General features: G+C 38.0%; 1 protein-coding gene across 4 annotated transcripts in view; it reads right to left on the reverse strand.

The window, feature by feature from the left end:
• LOC127847259 (paramyosin-like) overlaps positions 1-24,918 on the reverse strand; it is a 71,986-nt gene that overhangs the window by 13,154 nt on the left and 33,914 nt on the right. For all 4 annotated transcript variants that reach the window (XR_008033878.1, XR_008033879.1, XR_008033880.1 and 1 more), the window contains exons 19-26: positions 23,820-23,874; positions 22,828-22,973; positions 20,712-20,828; positions 14,385-14,467; positions 11,498-11,585; positions 9,658-9,874; positions 5,032-5,141; positions 3,484-3,551 (exon numbers count right to left, since the gene is read on the reverse strand). Coding sequence is in view for 1 of the 4 variants with exons in the window: in XM_052379053.1 (XP_052235013.1) it covers positions 3,484-3,551; positions 5,032-5,141; positions 9,658-9,874; positions 11,498-11,585; positions 14,385-14,467; positions 20,712-20,828; positions 22,828-22,973; positions 23,820-23,874 (884 nt within the window). In the remaining 3 variants the exon portion in view is untranslated. The remainder of the gene's footprint in view (positions 1-3,483; positions 3,552-5,031; positions 5,142-9,657; positions 9,875-11,497; positions 11,586-14,384; positions 14,468-20,711; positions 20,829-22,827; positions 22,974-23,819; positions 23,875-24,918) is intronic.

Genomic DNA, 24,918 nt, shown 5'->3' on the forward strand with positions numbered 1-24,918 from the left:
CAAACACATACATGTAGTTGGTTGGGTAGCTTAGGCTTACTCATTTATGGACAAACACATAGATGTAGTTGGTTGGGTAGCTTAGGCTTACTCATGTATGGACAGAGACACATACATGTAGTTGGTTGGGTAGCTTAGGCTTACTCATGTATGGACAGAGACATATACATGTAGTTGGTTGGGTAGCTTAGGCTTACTCATGTATGGACAGAGACACATACATGTAGTTGGTTGGGTAGCTTAGGCTTACTGATGTATGGACAGAGACACATACATGTAGTTGGTTGGGTAACTTAGGCTTACTCATGTATGGACAGAGACACACACATGTAGTTGGTTGGGTAGCTTAGGCTTACTTATGTATGGACAGAGACACATACATGTAGTTGGTTGGGTAGCTTAGGCTTACTCATGTATGGACAGAGACACATACATGTAGTTGATTGGGTAGCTTAGGCTTACTCATGTATGGACAGAGACACGCACATGTAGTTGGTTGGGTAGCTTAGGCTTACTCATGTATGGACAGAGACACATACATGTAGTTGGTTGGGTAGCTTAGGCTTACTGATGTATGGACAGAGACACATACATGTAGTTGGTTGGGTAGCTTAGGCTTACTCATGTATGGACAGAGACACGCACATGTAGTTGGTTGGGTAGCTTAGGCTTACTCATGTATGGACAAACACATACATGTAGTTGGTTGGGTAGCTTAGGCTTACTCATGTATGGACAGCGACACATACATGTAGTTGGTTGGGTAGCTTAGGCTTACTCGTGTATGGACAGAGACACATACATGTAGTTGGTTGGGTAGCTTAGGCTTACTCATGTATGGACAGAGACACATACATGTAGTTGGTTGGGTAGCTTAGGCTTACTCATGTATGGACAGAGACACATACATGTAGTTGGTTGGGTAGCTTAGGCTTACTCATGTATGGACAGAGACACATACATGTAGTTGGTTGGGTAGCTTAGGCTTACTCGTGTATGGACAGAGACACATACATGTAGTTGGTTGGGTAGCTTAGGCTTACTCATGTATGGACAGAGACACATACATGTAGTTGGTTGGGTAGCTTAGGCTTACTCATGTATGGACAGAGACACATACATGTAGTTGGTTGGGTAGCTTAGGCTTACTGATGTATGGACAGAGACACATACATGTAGTTGGTTGGGTAACTTAGGCTTACTCATGTATGGACAGAGACACACACATGTAGTTGGTTGGGTAGCTTAGGCTTACTTATGTATGGACAGAGACACATACATGTAGTTGGTTGGGTAGCTTAGGCTTACTCATGTATGGACAGAGACACATACATGTAGTTGGTTGGGTAGCTTAGGCTTACTCATGTATGGACAGAGACACATACATGTAGTTGGTTGGGTAGCTTAGGCTTACTGATGTATGGACAGAGACACATACATGTAGTTGGTTGGGTAGCTTAGGCTTACTCATGTATGGACAGAGACACGCACATGTAGTTGGTTGGGTAGCTTAGGCTTACTCATGTATGGACAGAGACACATACATGTAGTTGGTTGGGTAGCTTAGGCTTACTCATGTATGGACAGCGACACATACATGTAGTTGGTTGGGTAGCTTAGACTTACTCATGTATGGACAGAGACACATACATGTAGTTGGTTGGGTAGCTTAGGCTTACTCATGTATGGACAGCGACACATACATGTAGTTGGTTGGGTAGCTTAGGCTTACTCATGTATGGACAGAGACACATACATGTAGTTGGTTGGGTAGCTTAGGCTTACTCATGTATGGACAGAGACACATACATGTAGTTGGTTGGGTAGCTTAGGCTTACTCATGTATGGACAGCGACACATACATGTAGTTGGTTGGGTAGCTTAGGCTTACTCATGTATGGACAGAGACACATACATGTAGTTGGTTGGGTAGCTTAGACTTAGAAACAAGTACATGTATACGAGCCGCACTCTTTGGAAAGGGGGTTTAATGCATGTTCTTAAAATATCGTCCCAGATTAGCCTGTGCAGTTTGCAAAGGCTAATCAGGGACGACACTACCCGATTTTTTTCGTTAAAAGGACGACCGTTCTTGACAAAAATCCAGTTGAAGCGGCAAGTGTTGTCTCTGATTAGCCTGTGAAGACTGCACAGGCTAATCTGGGACCACATTTAAACCGACTATTTCACAGAGCGAGGCTGATTTATTTTGTAATTTATAAACCTTTTAAACATGTTTCACACTTCGAGAATTCCTTTCAGAAGGATAACTTTAATGATTCTTGCGGAAAAAACACATCCAGTTACATGCACAAAAATAACTTAAAAATAATTTTCACTTCAACAAATACTTTACCTTCTTTAAGGCTTTTTACAGCCATTAGAAATCATGTGTATCTTCAACTTATTTCGACATAATATTTTGAGCATTTCATTTGCTTCATGTCCTCTGACTGATCAAGGTCATCAGTATTTAATATGCATTGACATTACATTAAATGCATTGTCTACAACTATGTTCCTAAATTCTGTTACATTTTTTACCTAAAATACCTGAGTTGTTTAACCCTTTACCACTGAGAAACATAATTTGACGCATTTGTATTTCCTCAGAAAGCTTAATTTAATTAAAGACTTCTTACTAGATTCAAACTTTTAAGGCTTCATTTCCAACCCTTAGATACTGATGAGCAGCAAACAGACTAAAACCTGAACAGACTGAGAGTTAATCAAAGCCATTTTCACTTTGCTTCTGAGTGGGAAAGGGTTAAGTTGAACAGCCTGGATACTAACCCCATAAAAAGCAATTTACATCACTCAACCCTGAGAAAATATTATGAAAGCAAGGTACCAAAAGCTTGGAATTGATCTACGCCATTATGGCTACCTACTAGAGAACTAAAAAGACAGGTAGAAACAAGAGTTGTGCAGTCCGAAACATATGCCCCCCAAACAGGGCTTTGAACTAGTGACCTCAATGTCAATAGTGTCATCTACTGTCCAAGGTTAATTATTAATCAGAAAGGATTTTCCCACTCATTGTGACAGTGACCATGACCTTTGACCTAGTAACTACAATTTCTATAGGGGTCATCTTCTGTCCAAGGCCAATGCACATGCGAAGTATCAAGCCAATCATTCAATTTGTTCATGTGTTATTGATCAGAAACAATTTTCACACTTATTGTGACAGTGACCTTGACCTTTGATCTAGTGATCCCAATTTCAATAGGGGTCATCTACTTTCCAAGGCCAATGCACATGGGAAGAATCAAGCCAATCTGTGGATTCGTTGACAAGTTATTGATCAAAAAGAATTTTCCAACTTATTGTGAAATTGACCATGACCTTTGACCTATGGATCGGAAACGAACTGGTCTACCGTCAGACAGACTGGTCTACAAACAGACAGACCGACAGACATCCAGCAACACAATATACCCCTTCTTCTTTTGAGAGGGGCATAGAAAAATCAATACTTACAATTTAAAGATTTTATGGTTCATTTCTCTTTTCTCTGATTCCAGTTGCTTCATTTTGCTTCTCCAAACCTGTAAATTAAGGAAGAATTTAATGTCTGATACCTATATCAGAACCTGAAACACAAAACACTTCAATATTTGTTTGAAAAGTTTTCAAAGTAAAACAATGGAAGAACTCAGACAGCAAACAGTAAAAGGGAGCAATTATAATTGGGCAGTGTTCTGTGAAAGGGGTGTTTAATGCAGTCTGCACAGGCTAATCAGAGACAAAACTTTTTGCTTTTAAGATATTTTTTGTTTCAAGAAAGTCTCTTCTTAGCAAAATTTTATTTTAGATAGAAAGTGTCATCCCTGCAGTCCACGCAGGCTGATCTGGGACGACACTTTACGCACATGCATTAAACCCCCTTTTCACAGAGCACAGCTCATATGAATAGAAGAAGAATTTAAGAGTAAGAACTGAATGAAAGAATTCATCTGAAAGGAGGAAAAACTAAACATAGGAACTTCTCTAAAAGAAATTCAAGTGAACGTAGGTGAAAATAGAAACTAGAATAGAAGAGAAAAGAACTAAACAAAGGAACTTATCTGAAAGAACGAAGACTTGAACATACAAACACATATGAAAGGAGGGAGAACAAAATGAAGGAACACGTCTAGAAGGAGAAAGAATTGATTATAGAAACTTGTTCTAAATGAGAAAGAAATGAAAATGTGAACTTGTAGAAAAGGAGAAAGAATTAAACTTGTCTAAAAGGAGGAAGAATTGAACTTTTCTACAAGGAGGAAAAATTGAACTTGTCTAAAAGGAGGAAGAATTGAACTTGTCTAAAAGGAGGAAGAATTGAACTTGTCTACAAGGAGGAAGAATTAAACTTGTCTAAAAGGAAGAAGAATTGAACTTGTCTACAAGGAGGAAGAATTGAACTTGTCTAACAGGAGGAAGAATTGAACTTGTCTAATAGGAGGAAGAATTGAACTTGTCTAAAAGGAGGAAGAATTGAACTTGTATAAAAGGAGGAAGAATTGAACTTGTCTACAAGGAGGAAGAATTGAACTTGTCTACAAGGAGGAAGAATTGAACTTGTCTACAAGGAGGAAGAATTGAACTTGTCTAACAAGAGGAAAAAATTGAACTTGTCTAAAAGGAGGAAGAATTGAACTTGTCTAAAAGGAGGAAGAATTGAGCTTGTCTACAAGGAGGAAAAAATGAACTTGTCTAAAAGGAGGAAGAATTGAACTTGTCTACAAGGAGGAAGAATTGAACTTGTCTACAAGGAGGAAGAATTGAACTTGTCTTCAAGGAGGAAGAATTGAACTTGTCTGCAAGTAGGAAGAATGGAAATCAGGAAATCATTAGGGATATGAGCTTAAATGTGAAGCTATACATGTATTGCAACATCTGGCTTATGAACTCACACTAAATAGAATGATTCACTTGAAGTAATAAACATGAGTTTTATAGAAAGTCAAAGATTCAAAAGGAAAAAAAAAGTAAATAAAAGGCTGAACCATTAAACATGTTTTTATACGGAATATGGAAAGATACCTTCATGCTGGAGTTAAATCGCCCATCCATATTTGCCAGGTAAAGTTGCATCTCATTGCGAGTGTCAATAGCTAGGTCCTCTTCCTCTTCTAATACCTTCTCAACACGCTCTGTAGTCATAGAAACAGAGAACAGATTGGCACTACTAGCACCAAAATCTACCCCACCCACTCCCCCTAACAAGTAAAGGGACTAAATATTTATCACAATGAATGTCTGTCTACAATCAAAAACTGGTCTAAAAGAGTTACACACTTTTTGATATTCAAACATACATGTATTGTTCCTTATGATGGGATGGATTAATGCTCCTAAGTAAACACTTAAACACGCACACAATTTTTGCATGCGGATGGTAGGGGTGCAGGCCTTCTGAACAACTGTGACAAGCCCTAGTACGGCATTGTTAACCCTTCACCACTTAGATATGTTTTTTGACAGACTTGTAGTCCCTTAAAAAGTTAAATTTAATTAAAGACCTTTCTTACTAGATTCAAGTTTTTATGGCTTTATCTCCAACCCTAAGATACTGATGAGCAGCAAACAGCAGAAAACCTGAACAAACTGCGAGTAACTTGCAGACTGTTCTGGTTTTATGCTGTTTGCACATAGCCATTTTCACTTTGCTTCAGATTGGAAAAGGATTACAAAACAAGAAATGTGTTTGTCAGAAACACTATGTCCCCTTCTGTGCCGCTTTGATTTAGTTTTTTTGGCCTTTGACCTTGAAGGATGACTGTGACCTTGACCTTTTACCAATCAAAATGTGCAGCTCCATGAGATACACATGCATGCCAAATATGAAATTGTTATCTTAAATATAGCAAAAGTTATTGCAAAATGTTAAAGTTGGCGCAAACACACCAACAGACCAACAGACAGACCAAAGACAGGGCAAAAAACATAATGTCCCCCACTATAGTGGTGGGGGACATAAAAACAAGTACCTAGCTCCACTTCTAGAGCTTTGTCACAGACGTGCAAATACCCCCACATGCCGCATTGACACATAATATTTTGCATGTCGTCTTCACAAAAAACAGCGGACACCATGCTCAATTTTTAAAACACACTTAGTGACCCCTTGACTTAGTTTTTGACCCAGAAAGGTCCATGTTCTAACTTGGCCTTAAGATCATCTCCATATAACTTCTGACCAAGTTTGGTGAAGATTTGATGAAAACTACTTGAATTAGAGTGCGGACAACATGCTGAATGTTTAAAAGGCACTAAGTGACCCTCTGACCTTGTTTTTGACCCGGCATGACCCATACTCAAACTTGCCCTAGACATTATCAAGATACAACTTCTGACCAATTTTGGTGAAGATTGGATAAAAACTACTTGAATTGGAGAGCGGACAACATGGTGAGGTTTAAAACACACTAAGTGACCCCGTGACCTAGTTTTTGACCCGGCATGGCCCATGTTCGAACTTGACCTACACATCATCTAGTTACAACTTCTGACCAAGTGTGGTGAAGATTGGATTTAAACTACTTGAAATAGAGAGCAGACACCATGCTCAATGGGTAAAACGTACTAAGTGACCCTGTGACCTAGTTTTTGATCATGTTCCAACTTGGCCTTCAGATCATCTAGATAAAACTTCTGACCAAGTTTGGTAAAGATCGGATGAAAACAACTTGCATAAGAGAGAGGACACCATGCTGCATGTTAAAAAATGCACTAAGTGACCCCGTGACCTAGTTTTTGACCCGGCAAGGCCCATGTTCAAACTTGGCCTTAAGATCGTCTAGATACAACTTCTGACCAAGTTTGGTGAAGATCGGATGAAAACTACTTGAATTAGAGAGTGGACAACATGCTGAATGTTCAAAACGCACTAAGTGACCCCGTGACATAGTTTTTGATCCGGCAAGGCCCATGTTCGAACTTGGCCTAAACATCATGTAGATACAACTTCTGATCAAGTTAAGTGAAGATCGGATGAAAACTACTTGAATTAGAGAGTGGACAACATGCTGAATGTTTAAAACGCACTAAGTGACCTCGCGACCTAGTTTTTGACCCGGCAAGGCCCATGTTCAAACTTGGCCTAGACATCATCAAGATACAACTTCTGACCAAGTTTGGTGAAGATCAGATGCAAACTACTTGAATTAGAGAGCGGACAACATGCTGAATGTTAAAAACGCACAAAGTGACCCCGTGACCTAGTTTTTGACCTTGCAAGGCCCATGTTTGATCTTGGCCTAGACATTATGTAGATACAACTTCTGACCAAGTTTGGTGAAGATCGGATGAAAACTACCGGTACTTGAATTAGAGAGCGGACACTTAATACGGACCGACAGACAGACCGACCGACAGACCAGTTCACTCCTATATACCCCCTAAACTTCGTTTGTGGGGGTATAATAATAATACGGATAGTTTATATTGGGCTGCAGCCAATTGAAAAAATATGGATAACTTAAGCCAATCAATAAGATAACCTTTATTTCGATAAAGATAACTCAAGTCAAATACTTTGGCTAAATCTTATCCAAAACGTTACCAAAACATGCACTGATATCTATTTGTTTATACCTTTGCTTACATTTTACATTTTATACATATCAAAAAAGGTATCAAAAAACTGAAGATAACCAAGAGTTATCAGCTATTTAGGGGTTATCCAGATTTATACAATTGGCTAAAGGTCTATGAGAAACCAAGCTTAAAGTATTTTGCAACCTGTAAAGATGTGCTTAAAGTATTGTCACAGATTTGCCTGATCAGTCTGAACAGTTTCTGATTTTATCCTATCTTTTTGTGAACAGTTTCTGATTTTATCCTATCTTTTGTGAACAGTTTCTGATTTTATCCTATCTTTTGTGAACAGTTTCTGATTTTATCCTATCTTTTGTGAACAGTTTCTGATTTTATCCTATCTTTTGTGAACATTTTGTTTATTTTATCCTATCTTTTGTGACCAGTTTCTGATTTTATCCTATCTTTTGTAAACAGTTTCTGATTTTATCCTATCTTTTGTGAACAGTTTCTGATTTAATCCTATCTTTTGTGAACAGTTTCTGAATCTTTTGTTTAAAAAAAAAGTATCTTTCAAACAAAAAAACAAGTCTAGGTGCTACATATCGTCCTGGGTCAGCCTGCGTGAACTCTGTGACAATACTTTACCCACATGCATTTATTAAAGATTTAATTGCAACTCATCAACTTACCATGGGTATTATGACAACATACAAAGATTATCAAGATGGATGAGAATCTCAATGGAACAATGTAAATCTCTCCAAGGATGCACTTTGTAAACCTGTGGGTTTATTGTGTGGAAAGAAATTTGTGTTTAAGTGGTAGTTACTCCCTGGAAACTTACTAGAGTGTTACAAAACAACAATCTGAAGGGATGGTGTATAGAAAGTTTTTCACATTCTCATAAGTTCCTGTGAGGTGACAAACAAACACATAATACATTAGAAAATGTAATATTATGAGAAAACTGGGCATAATGCATCTGCGTAAAGTGTCGTTCCAGATTAGCCTGTGCAGTCAGCACAGACTAATCAGGGACAACACTTTCCGCCTAAATTGGATATTTGCTAAGAAGAGACTTCATTTAAACGAAAAATGTCATAAAAGCGGAAAATGTTATCCCTGATTAGCCTGTGCAAACTGCACAGGCTGATCTGGGACGACACTTAACACACATGTATTATGTCCAGTTTTCTCAGAACAAGACTCAATAAAAGGGCAACTAACAGCTTCAACTACCATTTGAGCAGAACAACCTGAAAACATACCCTTGTCCACCCAAAAGGCTTGGTGCATATGACATGTTCTAAAGGCTTAAAGTTATTATTATTCAAAGGGAAATAATTTATTGACAAATCAACACAGCCTAGCAACTTGACAATAAGAGCACATTCATCCCTTAAGGAAAGCCTTTAAATTTTCATCAAATTCATATAATTAGTTCCTTTGATCTTAACCAGAAAACAGAAAATATGTTACATTGATATCTTCCGCCACTTCTCCTCATTGATATCTATACACACATGAAGTTTCATGTTGATGACTTGTATAGTTCTGAGATATTGCCATCTGTGACAGTGGGACGGATAGACAGACTAACTGACGGACAGACAACGCCAATTCTATATCCCTTCACCTGTGGCGGGGTATAGCAAAAAATCCACTTGAGTATGACATATTCATCAAATCAATAATTCCCTCAAAAATCTGTGAACTGGAGCTACTTGTGTACACATGCCCATATATGGATGTTGCATATCAAGGTTTATAAAATTAAGATCATTAGGGTCTGAAATCTCCTGCAGAAATACAAACTTACATATTAATAAGCAAAAGGTAATAGCTCCTTGAAAAGTCATACTTAAAAGTCCTTACAATGCTTGTGTCAACCCTTCAGGGATACTGCAGATCAAGTTTCATCAAAATTGGATAAAAAACTTATGAAATCTCCAGTAGCAACACAAAGTGTGACAGCTGGACTAACAAAATATTTTCTACCTTAAATTCCAAATAATCAATCCATTAAAAAAAACATATTTATCATGTTTAACAACTGAAATACTGAAAGCATATGAGACTTAACACACCAATCAACGTATCCTTAATTTTGCTGTAACAAGAGCTTACGTCTGGCATCCTGGATAGCTCTGAAGGTGATGTATTGCTCAAAAAGGTTCCGTAACCGTATCTCGGGAATTTCCATGGTTTTCTGTATCATGGCTTTGGCACAGGCGAGGAGATCTCGGGAAATCTTGTTGTCCTCATACGCCCGTGCCAGGATACGAAGGTTCTCTCGCTGGTCCATGATTGTCAGTCTTAGATTCTCTTCATTCACCACTCGTTGCTGTAGAAAACAAGAAAACACACATGTTTATTAAGCAACCAAGAAAACATACTTATCTCTTTAGCAACTCAGAAAACACACATGTTTATTAAGCCACCAAGAAAACAAACTTGATCAAGAGTAAAATTGATTTATCTTGTAATAATTTAAAATATACTAGTATACCTACATTTTATTTTTATTGCATATCTGCATTTTAAAACTTTGACATCATGCAATTGAATCTACTTTGTTCAGGCAAAAAGAAACTTTGTTCAGGCAAAAAGAAGTCTTAAACGCACATGTGTGCATTTAAAAGTGTGTTTTTGACTGCCATTCATGTGCGTAAAATGTGCGTTTTTATGTGGGTTAAAACTGCGCTATAAGTGAGTTGAATGTGTGCTTTTTAACTCACTTGAGTACAGTTAAAACTCGCCAAAAAGCTCACATTTTACCAATATGTGTGCTTTTATGTGGGTTTAAACTTCGCTTAAAGTTTGTTTAATGTGCGCTTTTTATCAGTACTGACATTAAAAAATTCACATTAAACGCGCAGTTTTTAACCCACATAAAATCGCATATTTTACACACATGAAAAGTAGCAAAAAACACACTTATACAAATACACACATAAACTCACTTAAAAGCGCAGTTTTTACCCACATAAAAGCCCACATTTTGACACAGTCATAAGCATACTTTTTCGTATCAAGTTAAAAGCGCACTTTAACCCACATAAAGCGCACATTTGACGCAGTTCCTGTTTGTTTTTTGATTTGGTAAAAACTCACTTGGTAAGAAAAAACGCACATAAAACGCAGTGCCAATACCGCCACGTTAAACACACGCAAAACATACATAAAACATATGTTTTGCACACTTTTTCCAGAAGGTTTTAACATCAATTTGTGTTAAAAGATTGCACTGCCCAAAAAGGGAGCTTATCTGGCACATTCCCTGGCAACCATATTTTCAACGGACCAGAACCATTTTGGAACGATATAGTCGAGAAATCATAAGAGTAAATTTTCTGTGTCAGTTTCATGATGATTGGACTATCATCTGCTTTCAACGGTGCTCACAAGGTTAAACTATAGACTAAAGGAAAACTTCCCACCGCAATAAAAGGATTATCATAGTTTCCTCCAGGACATCAGTGAATGAGTATTTGGCAATTTATAAGAAATTGGGTTCACAAGATTAATGTTGATGACAAATGACAGACAAAAGGTTCTTACAAAAACAAATTATGATCCGCGAGAAAAACAAACAAACGTAAAAACCTCATGGTAAAAGATGTTCTAAAGATTGTTCTACAAACCAAGAAACACACTCAAAACACAATTAATCGTAGCTTTACCAACTTAATAAACATCTTTAAAACAATCGAGTTGTTACAGTAACCAAGAAACAAGCACAAAACACAAACATCGCCTTGGCAACAAAGAAAATCACTTAACACACTATCACTGCTACAGAAACAAAGAAAACACTAAAAACACTTGTTATAGTAACAAAAAGTGATATTGTCAGTATGAAAATCAGGAAAACACACTAAATCGAAGAGCAATAACATACTGACATATCGAGGGCTGCCTGCAAGACTGTCTTAACTGCATATTTTTACAAAATATTATATCCAACCTGTTTTATTTGCATCTTCATCTGTGAGATGACCAAAGTTTCCCTTTCATCCAGTTTTTTCTGCATGGTCTGCTGGAAGTCACTCTGCCTACAAACATGATAGGCTAAATAGTAAGTTTTTTTTGTTCAGTTTGCGCATGAAATGCCATCTTAATATTTGACAATTTATTTAGAAAATCCAAAAAAGAACGAAAAAGTTATGAGCTGGATATGAATTGCCATACACATAAATACATACATCAACACGCACACACACACACACACACACACACACAGACATACATACCACTATATGCCCTGTCGCCAATATCATGACAGGTAGGGGTAAACCCCCCCCCCCTTTAGGTTTGTTTGCTACTCATCAGTAACTATAGGTTTGAAATGAAGCCTTTAAAACTTGAATCTTGTAAGAAAGGCCTTTAATGAAATTTAACTTTCGGAGGGTCTACACATGCGTAAAAATAGGTATCTTAGTGGTATAGAGTTAACAGGTAGGAAGAAGGGTATAAAAACCCTCATATTGCATTGGATAACCTCAACCTGTATTGGAAACCTTCATACTGTTTTGGATAACCATTTACCCCTTATAAACGCACTTTGACGTGTTTGTAATCCCTTCAAGAAAATCTAATTACATTTAAAATCTTCTTTACTAGAATTGAGTTTTAAATGCTTCATTTTCAACCTATAGATACTGATGAGCAGCAAACAGCATAAAACTCGCAGGCTGTTCTGGTTTGATGCTGGTGCAAAAGCCATTTTCACTTTGCTACTGAGTGGGAAAGGGCTAACTCACAGTGTCTCCATCTCTCTCTGCATCTTCTGATATATACTCACAGTGTCTCCATTTCTCGCTGCATCTTCTGATATATACTCACAGTGTCTCCATTTCTCGCTGCATCTTCTGATATATACTCACAGTGTCTCCATTTCTCGCTGCATCTTCTGATATATACTCACAGTGTCTCCATTTCTCGCTGCATCTTCTGGTATATACTCACAGTGTCTCCATTTCTCGCTGCATCTTCTGGTATATACTCACAGTGTCTCCATTTCTCGCTGCATCTTCTGATATATACTCACAGTGTCTCCATTTCTCGCTGCATCTTCTGGTATATACTCACAGTGTCTCCATTTCTCGCTGCATCTTCTGATATATACTCACAGTGTCTCCATTTCTCGCTGCATCTTCTGGTATATACTCACAGTGTCTCCATTTCTCGCTGCATCTTCTGGTATATACTCACAGTGTCTCCATTTCTCGCTGCATCTTCTGATATATACTCACAGTGTCTCCATTTCTCGCTGCATCTTCTGATATATACTCACAGTGTCTCCATTTCTCGCTGCATCTTCTGGTATATACTCACAGTGTCTCCATTTCTCGCTGCATCTTCTGGTATATACTCACAGTGTCTCCATTTCTCGCTGCATCTTCTGGTATATACTCACAGTGTCTCCATTTCTCGCTGCATCTTCTGGTATATACTCACAGTGTCTCCATTTCTCGCTGCATCTTCTGGTATATACTCACAGTGTCTCCATTTCTCGCTGCATCTTCTGGTATATACTCACAGTGTCTCCATTTCTCGCTGCATCTTCTGGTATATACTCACAGTGTCTCCATTTCTCGCTGCATCTTCTGATATATACTCACAGTGTCTCCATTTCTCGCTGCATCTTCTGATATATACTCACAGTGTCTCCATTTCTCGCTGCATCTTCTGGTATATACTCACAGTGTCTCCATTTCTCGCTGCATCTTCTGGTATATACTCACAGTGTCTCCATTTCTCGCTGCATCTTCTGGTATATACTCACAGTGTCTCCATTTCTCGCTGCATCTTCTGGTATATACTCACAGTGTCTCCATTTCTCTCTGCATCTTCTGGTATATACTCACAGTGTCTCCATTTCTCTCTGCATCTTCTGGTATATACTCACAGTGTCTCCATTTCTCGCTGCATCTTCTGGTATATACTCACAGTGTCTCCATTTCTCGCTGCATCTTCTGGTATATACTCACAGTGTCTCCATTTCTCTCTGCATCTTCTGATATATACTCACAGTGTCTCCATTTCTCGCTGCATCTTCTGGTATATACTCACAGTGTCTCCATTTCTCGCTGCATCTTCTGGTATATACTCACAGTGTCTCCATTTCTCTCTGCATCTTCTGATATATACTCACAGTGTCTCCATTTCTCGCTGCATCTTCTGGTATATACTCACAGTGTCTCCATTTCTCGCTGCATCTTCTGGTATATACTCACAGTGTCTCCATTTCTCGCTGCATCTTCTGGTATATACTCACAGTGTCTCCATCTCTCGCTGCATCTTCTGGTATATACTCACAGTGTCTCCATTTCTCGCTGCATCTTCTGATATATACTCACAGTGTCTCCATTTCTCGCTGCATCTTCTGGTATATACTCACAGTGTCTCCATTTCTCGCTGCATCTTCTGATATATACTCACAGTGTCTCCATTTCTCGCTGCATCTTCTGATATATACTCACAGTGTCTCCATTTCTCGCTGCATCTTCTGGTATATACTCACAGTGTCTCCATCTCTCGCTGCATCTTCTGGTATATACTCACAGTGTCTCCATTTCTCGCTGCATCTTCTGGTATATACTCACAGTGTCTCCATTTCTCGCTGCATCTTCTGATATATACTCACAGTGTCTCCATCTCTCGCTGCATCTTCTGGTATATACTCACAGTGTCTCCATTTCTCGCTGCATCTTCTGGTATATACTCACAGTGTCTCCATTTCTCGCTGCATCTTCTGGTATATACTCACAGTGTCTCCATTTCTCGCTGCATCTTCTGGTATATACTCACAGTGTCTCCATCTCTCTCTGCATCTTCTGGTATATACTCACAGTGTCTCCATCTCTCTCTGCATCTTCTGGTATATCTTCATCATGTAGCTGTATCTCCCCAGCAGGTCCAGGTAGCGCTTGTCCTGGCATTGTGAATGGAAAACACATGCTATCATATGAGTCCCGTTCTGAGAAAACTGGGCATAATGCATGTGCGTTAAGTGTCGTCACAGATTAGCCTGTGCAATCCGCACAGGGTAATCAGGGACGACACTTTCCCCTACAATGGTATTTTTCATTTAAAGGAAGTCTCTTTTTACACAAATCTAGATTAAGCGGAAAGTATTGTCCCTGATTAGCCTGTGCAGACTACACAGGCTAATCTGGGACAACATTTTACGCACATGCATTATGTCCCATTTTCTCAGAACAAGACACATATAAGCTACTCAATATATCAATGGGTTTTATTTAGGGATGTCAACGAATATCCGAATACATGATATTCGGTCCCGCACCGAATATTCGAATAGTATTTTCCGAATCAAATATTCGGAAAAAAAAATAAAATAATAAATCGTGTAATTTCAAAGACTTTGTATTCGTGAAATTTGCTTCAAACATTGTTAAAAAAGTCGTTCCTCATCTCATAGTGTTTATTTCGGTAGTTGCAATAATGCGTCGCTATGGTGATGACAGTACACATGTCATAAAACCCGCTAATTGCCTACCTTTAGGAAACTTTATTTGACCAAAGACAGTGACTTTGTGTCAAAATTATGATAGGTGCAAATCGCATCGGCAATTTAAACACCGACCCGCACTTGATCTAATGACTCCAATTACATTTAATATGATCAAAGATTAAATGAGTAAAGGAAAAGCCGACTTGGTTTAAAAAACAAGTAAGAACTTATGCAAAAGATTTTTGATTGACGTAAATCGCGTTCTCCAATGTAAATGTTTTTTTGTTGCTCTAATTAAATTGAGTAAATGCGTATCGTATGGTTATAATCACGTTGTCCAATCAAAAAAAGCTTTTTGAAAATAATTTACTCAACCTCTAATGAGTATTTGCGTATAGTAAGGTCCAAACATTAATTAATTACCGTACTCAATATTCAATCAGGTACTTAAAGAAATGTTTTTGGTATTTTGTCCAATTTGTACAATATTAAAAGTTTAAAAACAATTTTTATCATTCAATTTTAACAATTACATCTAGCTATAAACGGTCTCAATATCAAAATAAACAAATGTCACCCAAAATTATCAAATGTATATGAACGTTTTGAAATTATTGGCGTTTATTAACACTGAAAGCTAGACGTTGCTGTTACCGCTCAATTCCCGCAATAATGGACCCACCTACCTTCCAATTCGCCGATTCCCCTACCCATCTCCCTTTCAATGAAGAAAAAGTCTGATTCCTTTGTTCAATCAAGCTTTTAAACAAATATTCACGAATATTCGATCAACATCTGATAAAAAATAATCATCAAAATCAACTTTGAATTAGCGACGGCAATGCTGTGTCATTATTTAGTCACTTCCGGTGAACTTTCGGTAAAAACGAAAGTAGAATTCATTGAGTAATGATACGGTAAACAAAGTTGATTTTGTTGATTTTTTTCCAACAGATGTTGACTGAATATCCGAATATTCGTTCGGAAGGATGACGGAATATTCGAATACCAAAATCGGTATTCGTTGCCATCCCTAGTTTTATTGCAAATGCAGCCGGTGTAGCTACAGACAAGCCTGAGAATATGCAATCTGGTCACAGCGATTGTGCAGCTGGTGTAGCTACAGACAAGCCTGAGAATATGCAATCTGGTCACAGCGATTGTGCAGCCGGTGTAGCTACAGACAAGCTTGAGAATATGCAATCTGGTCACAGCGATTGTTTTTGGCCAATTGGGTAAAGTACCGGTACCAGCCCAATCGGCTAAAATTTGGGAAAAAAAACTGAAATTGGGAAAATGCGTGTTTTTAAGTCTTCAGATTGGGAAAGTGTCTGAAGACTTAAAAACCCATTTATTTTTTTGAAACCTTTAATTGGGATTTTTTCTTACAGCAATTGGGATATTGTATGTTTTTTTGTGATGTTGAAAGCGTATTATTCTGGTAATTTATAAAGAAGGAACAAAATGGATGGGTGAGGATCTATCCTGTCTGCTTATGACATCAGGAAACCTTCATGACTTTATAACGGACAGGGTAGCGCATAGAAAGTCTGTGGTAATGTGCAGATTGCTCCAATTATTGAAGATCATTAAATGTAAAATACTGCCCTACATTTGTATCATGCTTTTATCTTATCCTGAAATATTTTAAATGTAAGGTGATTTAAGTTTCTATTGTTAACATCTATTTTGGGTGATGTAGCTTTATACATATGCAGTGGACAAAAATAAAGTGAATAACTTGGAAAGAAAGTCACCCAAAGATCATTGTTCTAAAGTTTTATATAAAACAAGACTTATATTGCCAAGTCCCCTACTGGCAGCTTTTTTAGAGAGATTGTCTTTGTTAAATTTAATTGAAAGAATGTAGTTTACCATGTTAATTAGTTCATGAAAAAATATGAGGAACTTTTTAAGTTATCGCAGGATTCACCACTCAGCAACCAGAATTATTGACATAGGAACAAAATGAAATGACATGCATAATCTCCATATTGCCATCTGTCCTTGTTTCATGAACAAATATGAAGAACTTTTAAAGTTATCACAGGATCCACCTTTTTCAGCAATATTTCTAGTCTATTTGTTGTCATAACAACCAGAATTTTTGACGTAGGAACAAAATGAAATGACATGCATAATAGCTATATTGCCATCTGTTTCAAGTTTCATGAAAAATATGAAGAACTTAAAGTTTTCGCAGGATCCAGAAAAGTGTGACAGACTGACAGACACATTATAAGTCCCTCCCGGCAGGGGACTAAAAACAACAAAGCAGCTTAGGTGGAGATGTCATCTAAAGAAAAATTTTGACGACTGACAAAGCTAGATAGCCACACACGAGGGCATTTTTTTCTCACATGAGCTAATCAAATACTATTGAATTTTAACAATACTCTCTCCAGATGATATGTTTGGAGTGTTTTTTTTCTTCTAATAGTCTCAATTTTTGCATGAACATACTTCTAGCTATACTCGTAGGATTCAAGTCAATTTTATGATACTTTTTATCCAGGCAATAAACAACATTATAAAAGTATTAAACAATTCTGATCAAACACCTCCTTTGTAAGACTATAAAAGCCTTGTTCTGGAAAAACCGGGCTTAATTCATGTGCAAAAAGTGTTGCAGATTAGCCTATGCAGTCTGCACAGGCTGACGCTTTTAGCCTAAACTGGATTTTCATTTAAAAGATACTTCCTCTAAATAGAAAATCGTACAAAAGCAGAAAGTTGTATCCCTGATAAGCCTGTGCTGACTATGCCTGGCTAATCAGGGCCAACTGTTAAAGGGGCCCTGTGCTGACTATGCCTGGCTTATCAGGGCCAACTGTTAAAGGGGCCCTGTGCTGACTATGCCTGGCTAATCAGGGCCAACTGTTAAAGGGGCCCTGTGCTGACTATGCCTGGCTAATCAGGGCCAACTGTTAAAGGGGCCCTGTGCTGACTATGCCTGGCTAATCAGGGCCAACTGTTAAAGGGGCCCTGTGCTGACTATGCCTGGCTAATCAGGGCCAACTGTTAAAGGGGCCCTGTGCTGACTATGCCTGGCTTATCAGGTCCAACAGTTAAAGGGGCCCTGTGCTGACTATGCCTGGCTAATCAGGTCCAACAGTTAAAGGGGCCTTTTCACAGATTTTGGCATATATTGAAGTTTGTCATTAAATGCTTTATATTGATAAATGTAAACATCGGATCTAAACACCTTCAGTAAAAAAAAAAAAAAAAAAAATTAAAGAAAGAAAAAAAGTAAACCTCAAATGGGCTCGAAATCACTGACCCCTGGAATAAAAGTCTATCGCATAGAATTCTCGGACATCCGTGCTCATACAATTATTGATGTATTTTATACTTAAAATAAGCAATCCTTGTAGGGTCACAAAAAATAACGACAACAACAGAACTCTCCAAATCATTCTGCATTGCAACGCTTTATAATTTTCAGGTTTTTCAATCGTCAAAAGATGCATATTATGAATATTTTAGAGCATGGCAAATGTTCAGTATTACTGTTTCCTCACAAATATCATAATAACACTGAAAGGAGAATCTCAAACATTTTTTTTTATTTTGTCAATTTACCAAACCGTGAAACAACCCCTTTAACTTACGTGCTCCCAGTTTTCCAAAAATGAGTCTCATATATGTAATCTTACTAGGGAAAAGAACTCAATTAGGCTGTTATCTTACTAGGGAAAGGAACTCAATGAGGCTGTAATCTTACATGGGAAAGGAACTTGATGAGGCTGTAATCTTACGTGGGAAAGGAACTTCTTAATGAGGCTGTTATCTTACATGAGAGGAACTCAATGAGGCTGTAATCTTAAGTAAGAAAGGAACTCAATGAGGCTGTAATCTTACATGGGAAAGGAACTTGATGAGGCTGTAATCTTACGTGGGAAAGGAACTTAATGAGGCTGTTATCTTACATGAGAGGAACTCAATGAGGCTGTAATCTTAAGTAAGAAAGGAACTCAATGAGGCTGTAATCTTAAGTAAGAAAGGAACTCAATGAGGCTGTAATCTTATAAGGGCAAGGAACTCAATGAGGATTTAATCTTACATGGGAAAGGAACTCATTGAGGCTGTAATCTTACGTGGGAAAGGAACTCAATGAGGCTGTAATCTTACGTGGGAAAGGAACTCAATGAGGCTGTTATCGTAGAATCTTACATGAGAGAGGAACTCAATGAGGCTGTAATCTTACGTGGGAAAGGAACTCAATGAGGCTGTTATCTTAGAATCTTACATGAGAGAGGAACTCAATGAGGCTGTAATCTTACATGGGAAAGGAACTCAATGAGGCTGTAATCTTACGTGGGAAAGGAACTCAATGAGGCTGTTATCTTAGAATCTTACATGAGAGAGGAACTCAATGAGGCTGTAATCTTACATGGGAAAGCAATTCAATGAGGCTTTAATCTAACATGGGAAGAAACTCAATGTGGCTGTAATCTTACGTGGGAAAGGAACTCAATGAGGCTGTAATCTTACTAGGGAAAGGAACTCAATGAGGCTGTAATCTTACTAGGGAAAGGAACTCAATTAGGCTGTAATCTTATGTGGGAAAGAAACTCAATGAGGCTGTAATCTTACTAGGGAAAGGAACTTAATGAGGCTGTAATCTTATGTGGGAAAGAAACTCAATGAGGCTGTAATCTTAGGTGGGAAAGGAACTCAATGAGGCTGTTATCTAATAATCTTATGTGGGAAAGAAACTCAATGAGGCTTAAATTTAACACGGGAAAGGAACTCGATGAGGCTGTAGTCTTAGATGGGAAAGGAACTCAATGAGGCTGTAATCTTACGTGGGAAAGGAACTAAATGAGGCTGTAATCTTACATGGGAGAGGAGCTCAATGAGGCTGTAATCTTACATAGGAAAGGAACTTAATGAGGCTGTAATCTTACATGGGAAAGGAACTTAATGAGGCTGTAATCTTACATGGGAAAGGAACTCAATGAGGCTGTAATCTTACGTGGGAAAGGAACTCTTTGAGTCTGTAATCTTAAGTGGAAAAGGAACTCAATGAGGCTGTTATCTTAAGAGTCTTACATGGGAAAGGAACTCAATGAGGCTGTAATCTTACGTGGGAAAGGAACTCAATAAGGCTGTAATCTTAGGTGGGAAAGGAACTCAATGAGGCTGTAATCTCAAGTAAGAAAGGAACTCAATGAGGCTGTAATCTTACGTGGGAAAGGAACTCAATAAGGCTGTAATCTTACATGGGAAAGGAACTCAATGAGGCTGTAATCTCAAGTAAGAAAGGAACTCAATGAGGCTGTAATCTTATAAAGGCAAGAAACTCAATGAGGATTTAATCTTACGTTGGAAAGGAACTCAATGAGGTTGTAATCTTAATTAAGAAAGGAACTAAATGATGCTGTAATCTTACATGGGAAAGGAACTCAATAAGGCTGTAATCTCAAGTAAGAAAGGAACTCAATGAGGTTGTAATCTTATAAGGGCAAGGAACTCAATGAGGATTTAATCTTACGTTGGAAAGGAACTCAATGAGGTTGTAATCTTAAGTAAGAAAGGAACTCAATAAGGCTGTAATCTTAAGTAAGAAAGGAACTCAATGAGGTTGTAATCTTATAAGGGCAAGGAACTCAATGAGGCTGTAATCTTAAGTAAGAAAGGAACTTAATGAGGTTTTTATCTTATAAGGGCAAGGAACTCAATGAGGATTTAATCTTACGTTGGAAAGGAACTCAATGTCGTGCTTGGCTTTCTTCAGCTTGTTCTTGGCCTTTTTCAGCCTCTTTGCAATTCCACCAACATCTTTACGCTTCCCTTTCAACATACGATCCTTTTTCTGCAAAGACAGAGTCATTATGTTACATTAGAAACATACATCCCACATTTATAAGATTTTCCTTTTACTATTATACTTAAAGTTTGATAATTAAAGAATAAATGCCCCCACACTCTTTTTTCATCTCAAAACTTCACTTATGTCGAACACAAGCTTTTTCATGTTTGACTTTAACTTGTTACTTTTAAATGTGACCTTGCCATTTGAGACAAGGAGACAGGTGTTACATATGACACATCAAATCCTGATGGGTTACATTTAATAAAAAATTCATTAATATACAGCAAAGTTATGGGTGAGGCAGGAATTGTACAGATGTTTTACGGCCAAATATAAATGTTGACTTCTATGCATAACCTTGACCTTTGAGGTAAGAGTGCAACACCCAACATGTATACTCCTGATGGTGCTTATTTGTAGTAATTCAATTAAAAAACAAGACTGCCAAACTGTCACAAGATACGCCCGTTTGAATGTTTTAGACAACTTCATAACTTTACCATGACCCATATTTAAACTTGACCTACATAGCATATAGACACAACTTCTGACCATATTTGGTGAAGATCGGATGAAAACTACTTCAATTAGAGAGAAGTCACCATGCTAATTGCTTGAAATGCACTATGTGACCTCATGACCTAGTTTTTTGACCCCGCATGACCCATATTTGAACTTGACCTAATTATTATTTAGACACAACTTCTGACCAAATTTGGTTTAGATCAGATGAAAACTACTTCAATTAGAGAGCAGACACCATGCTAAATCCTTGAAATGCACTAAGTGACTCCGTGACCTAGTTTTTGACCCGGCATGACCCATATTCAAAATTGACCTATATATTGTCTAGATACAACTTCTGACCAAGTTTGGTGAAGATTGGATGAAACCTACTTCAATTAGAGAGGGGACACCATGTTTAATCCTTGAAATGCTCTAAGTGACTCGTGACCTAGTTTTTTTATCCGGCATTAGCCCATATTCGAACATGACCTAGATTTTGTCTAAATACAACTTCTGACCAAGTTTGGTAAAGATCGGATTAAAACTACTTCAATTAGAGAGCGGACACCAAGCTTAATCCTTGAAATGCACTAAGTGACCCCGTGAACTAGTTTTTGACCCGGCATTACCCATATTTGAACTTGACCTAGATATTCTCTAAATACAACTTCTGACCAAGTTTGGTGAAGATCGGATGAAAACTATTTGAATTAGAGAGCCAACACTGCATAGGACACCGCCGTCCGCCCGCCAAGAGTGAAACTATAATTTGTCCTGTTTTTAAAACGGGCGTTTACTGATGAATAACAAAATTGCAGTCAGAAAAAAACTTTGACCTTTGACCTCTCATTGTGACCTTGACCTAAGACATTTAGAGACTGGTATTGCACATGACGCATGACGACACTTTCCGCTTTAATGTTTTTTTTAGTTTCAAGGAAGTCCCTCCTTACCAAAAATCAAGTTTAGGCGGAAAGTGTCGTCCCTGATTAGCCTGTGCGGACTGCACTGGCTAACCTGGGACAACACTTTACGCACATGAATTAAGCCCAGTTTTCTCAGAACAAGACACAAAGTGTCAAGCAGACTGCACAGGCTAACCTCTGACATCACTTTACGCACATAAATCCCTGTTATCTTAGAGCCTGGCTCACATAAATACCCATTTGTCCTTGATAAGGCGCTTCACAATGGAAAGTGTCCTACCTGATTAGCCTGTGCAGACTGCCTTTGCTAATCTTGGACAACACTTTATAAAATGAATAATGCCCTGTTTTCTCAATTATATGATACCTGTTCCTCCTTGACGGTGAATTTACACAGATACATAAGCCCCATTTTCTCTGAGCTACCAGCCTGTTATCTCGAAAGTTAATACCTGTTCTTCGTGGCCCTGTTATCTCAAAGATTAGATACTGATACTTCAACATTCTGTTATCTCAAATGCTAGATACCTGTATTTCAACGCCCTGTTTTCTCAAAGGTTAGATACCTGTACTTCCTTGATAGTGCGTTCCTGCCTCTCCTTGGTGAGCCGTAGCTGCACTTCCTGTTCCACGAGGCGCTCAACCTGTTGTTTCATGAGCATCTTGAGGGCCAGTAGGGAGTTGGAGAGGATACCCTCTAGATTGTGGAGATCTGTACATGAAGACAATGGCAAAAGTATTGTTTAATAGGTCTCCATAGTGCAGTGAATATTATGTCAGTCAAGCAAGCAGGTGGTCACTAATAGGTCTCCATAGTGCAGTGAATATTATGTCAGTCAAGCAAGCAGGTGGTCACTAATAGGTCTCCCTAGTGCAGTGAATATTATGTCAGTCAAGCAAGCAGGTGGTCACTAATAGGTCTCCATAGTGCAGTGAATATTATGTCAGTCAATCAAGCAGGTGGTCACGGGTTGGATCCACAATGTTGGAGCGTTCTTAAAATCTTTAGAAAAGATCTTTAGAAAAAAATTCAAAATTAGAATTGAGAAAGGGGCAGATAATCAAACCTGCAGTACAGGGCAATAAGCCCAGCCATATGCAGGTAGATCCAGAAAAGACCCAGCACAAATATTGAAACTGCTAGATTAACCCTTTACCACGTGGATATGCTTTATGACCCATTTGTAGTCCATTACAAAGGTACATTTAATTAAATACCTTTCTTACTAAATTCAAGTTTTAAAGGCTTTATTTCCAACCCTTAGTTACTGATGAGTAACAAACAGCATAAAACCTGAACAAACTGCAAAAGCCATTTTCACAATGCTTCTTATGGGAGAAAGGGTTAAACAGTAAAATGTAATTAACATGTCAAACATCTGCAGTTTCAATTATTCTTGATCCACTTGAGATTAAAGAAAAAATTTAGGTTTTAGTTAAAAATGATAAAAATATTAATTTAGAGAGCCTGAATGACGGATACAACTGCTACAAGAATCAAAGTGTTGTTGCAAGCAGACTGTTGGCAAAACGGAAATAGATAGAGTTGATCACTTACATTCTACTACCACCCCTACAACAGCAACCAACGCATCTTTTGCATCCTGGGAAATCTGAAATGATAATGCTAAATTTAAATTTAGCAAGATTCAGGGAATTTAAAAAACACATTTATGTATTAGTGTCTATATGTAATATGATATGCATTAATATCTGTTTCAATTTCTGTATGTACAGTTCCTTTATCCAAATATACAACAACTATTCTACTTTCACAAATTCATCAGTAATTATGTAACCCCCCGTTCACACATAGACGCCGCTTCTACTACGATCAAAGCATGGCCAAAATAGTGGTCGAACGTGACAAATCGCAGGAGAAACGTAGTGGAGTCTTCATAAGCGCAGTATGATCACGGTAGAGTCTTCATGATCGGAGAGCTCTACGCTCTCGCCACGCTTATTTTGAACATGCTCAAAACAAGCGTAGCGGGATCATGGCCAACAAGAAACAAGAAGAAAAAAAGTCGAAGACCATAATTTGCCAAATTGCTTGATTTAGACTCAGATCCACCTCGATCTGCCCCAATCAAAACCTTTTTCAGATCGTGACTTGATCGGGATGATCGTCGTAAAGTCACATTCCACAAATGACTACATGATTAGACGCCTTCTTTGTCTGTCCACGTCCAAATCAATGCGCAGTATGTATAATATGAAAATTCAATAATTATTTATACATAATATTGTTTAATAAATTTATATAGAATTTTAATATCCGATAGTATTCATTAAGTTACAAACATTACATAATTATTGAGTATTTAGATTACATTTGCTAATTAATCATAATGAAAGTTAAACGGCGCTGGAACAATTTTCTAACAAGAGATGTGTTTGTCAGAAACACAATGCCCCCTACTGCGCTGCTTTGAAGCCATATATTTGACCTTTGACCTTAAAGGATGACCTTGACCTTTCACCACTCAAAATGTGCAGCTCCACGAGATACCCATGCATGCCAAATATGGAGTTGCTATCTTCAATAATGCAAAATTTGACCTTTGACCTTGACCTTGAAGGATGACCTTGACCTTTCACAACTCAAAAATGTGCAGTTCCATGAGATACACATGCATTTTTAATATCTAGTTGCT

Source organism: Dreissena polymorpha, chromosome 10, assembly GCF_020536995.1.
Source record: "Dreissena polymorpha isolate Duluth1 chromosome 10, UMN_Dpol_1.0, whole genome shotgun sequence".
Classification (NCBI taxonomy): Eukaryota; Metazoa; Mollusca; class Bivalvia; order Myida; family Dreissenidae; genus Dreissena; species Dreissena polymorpha.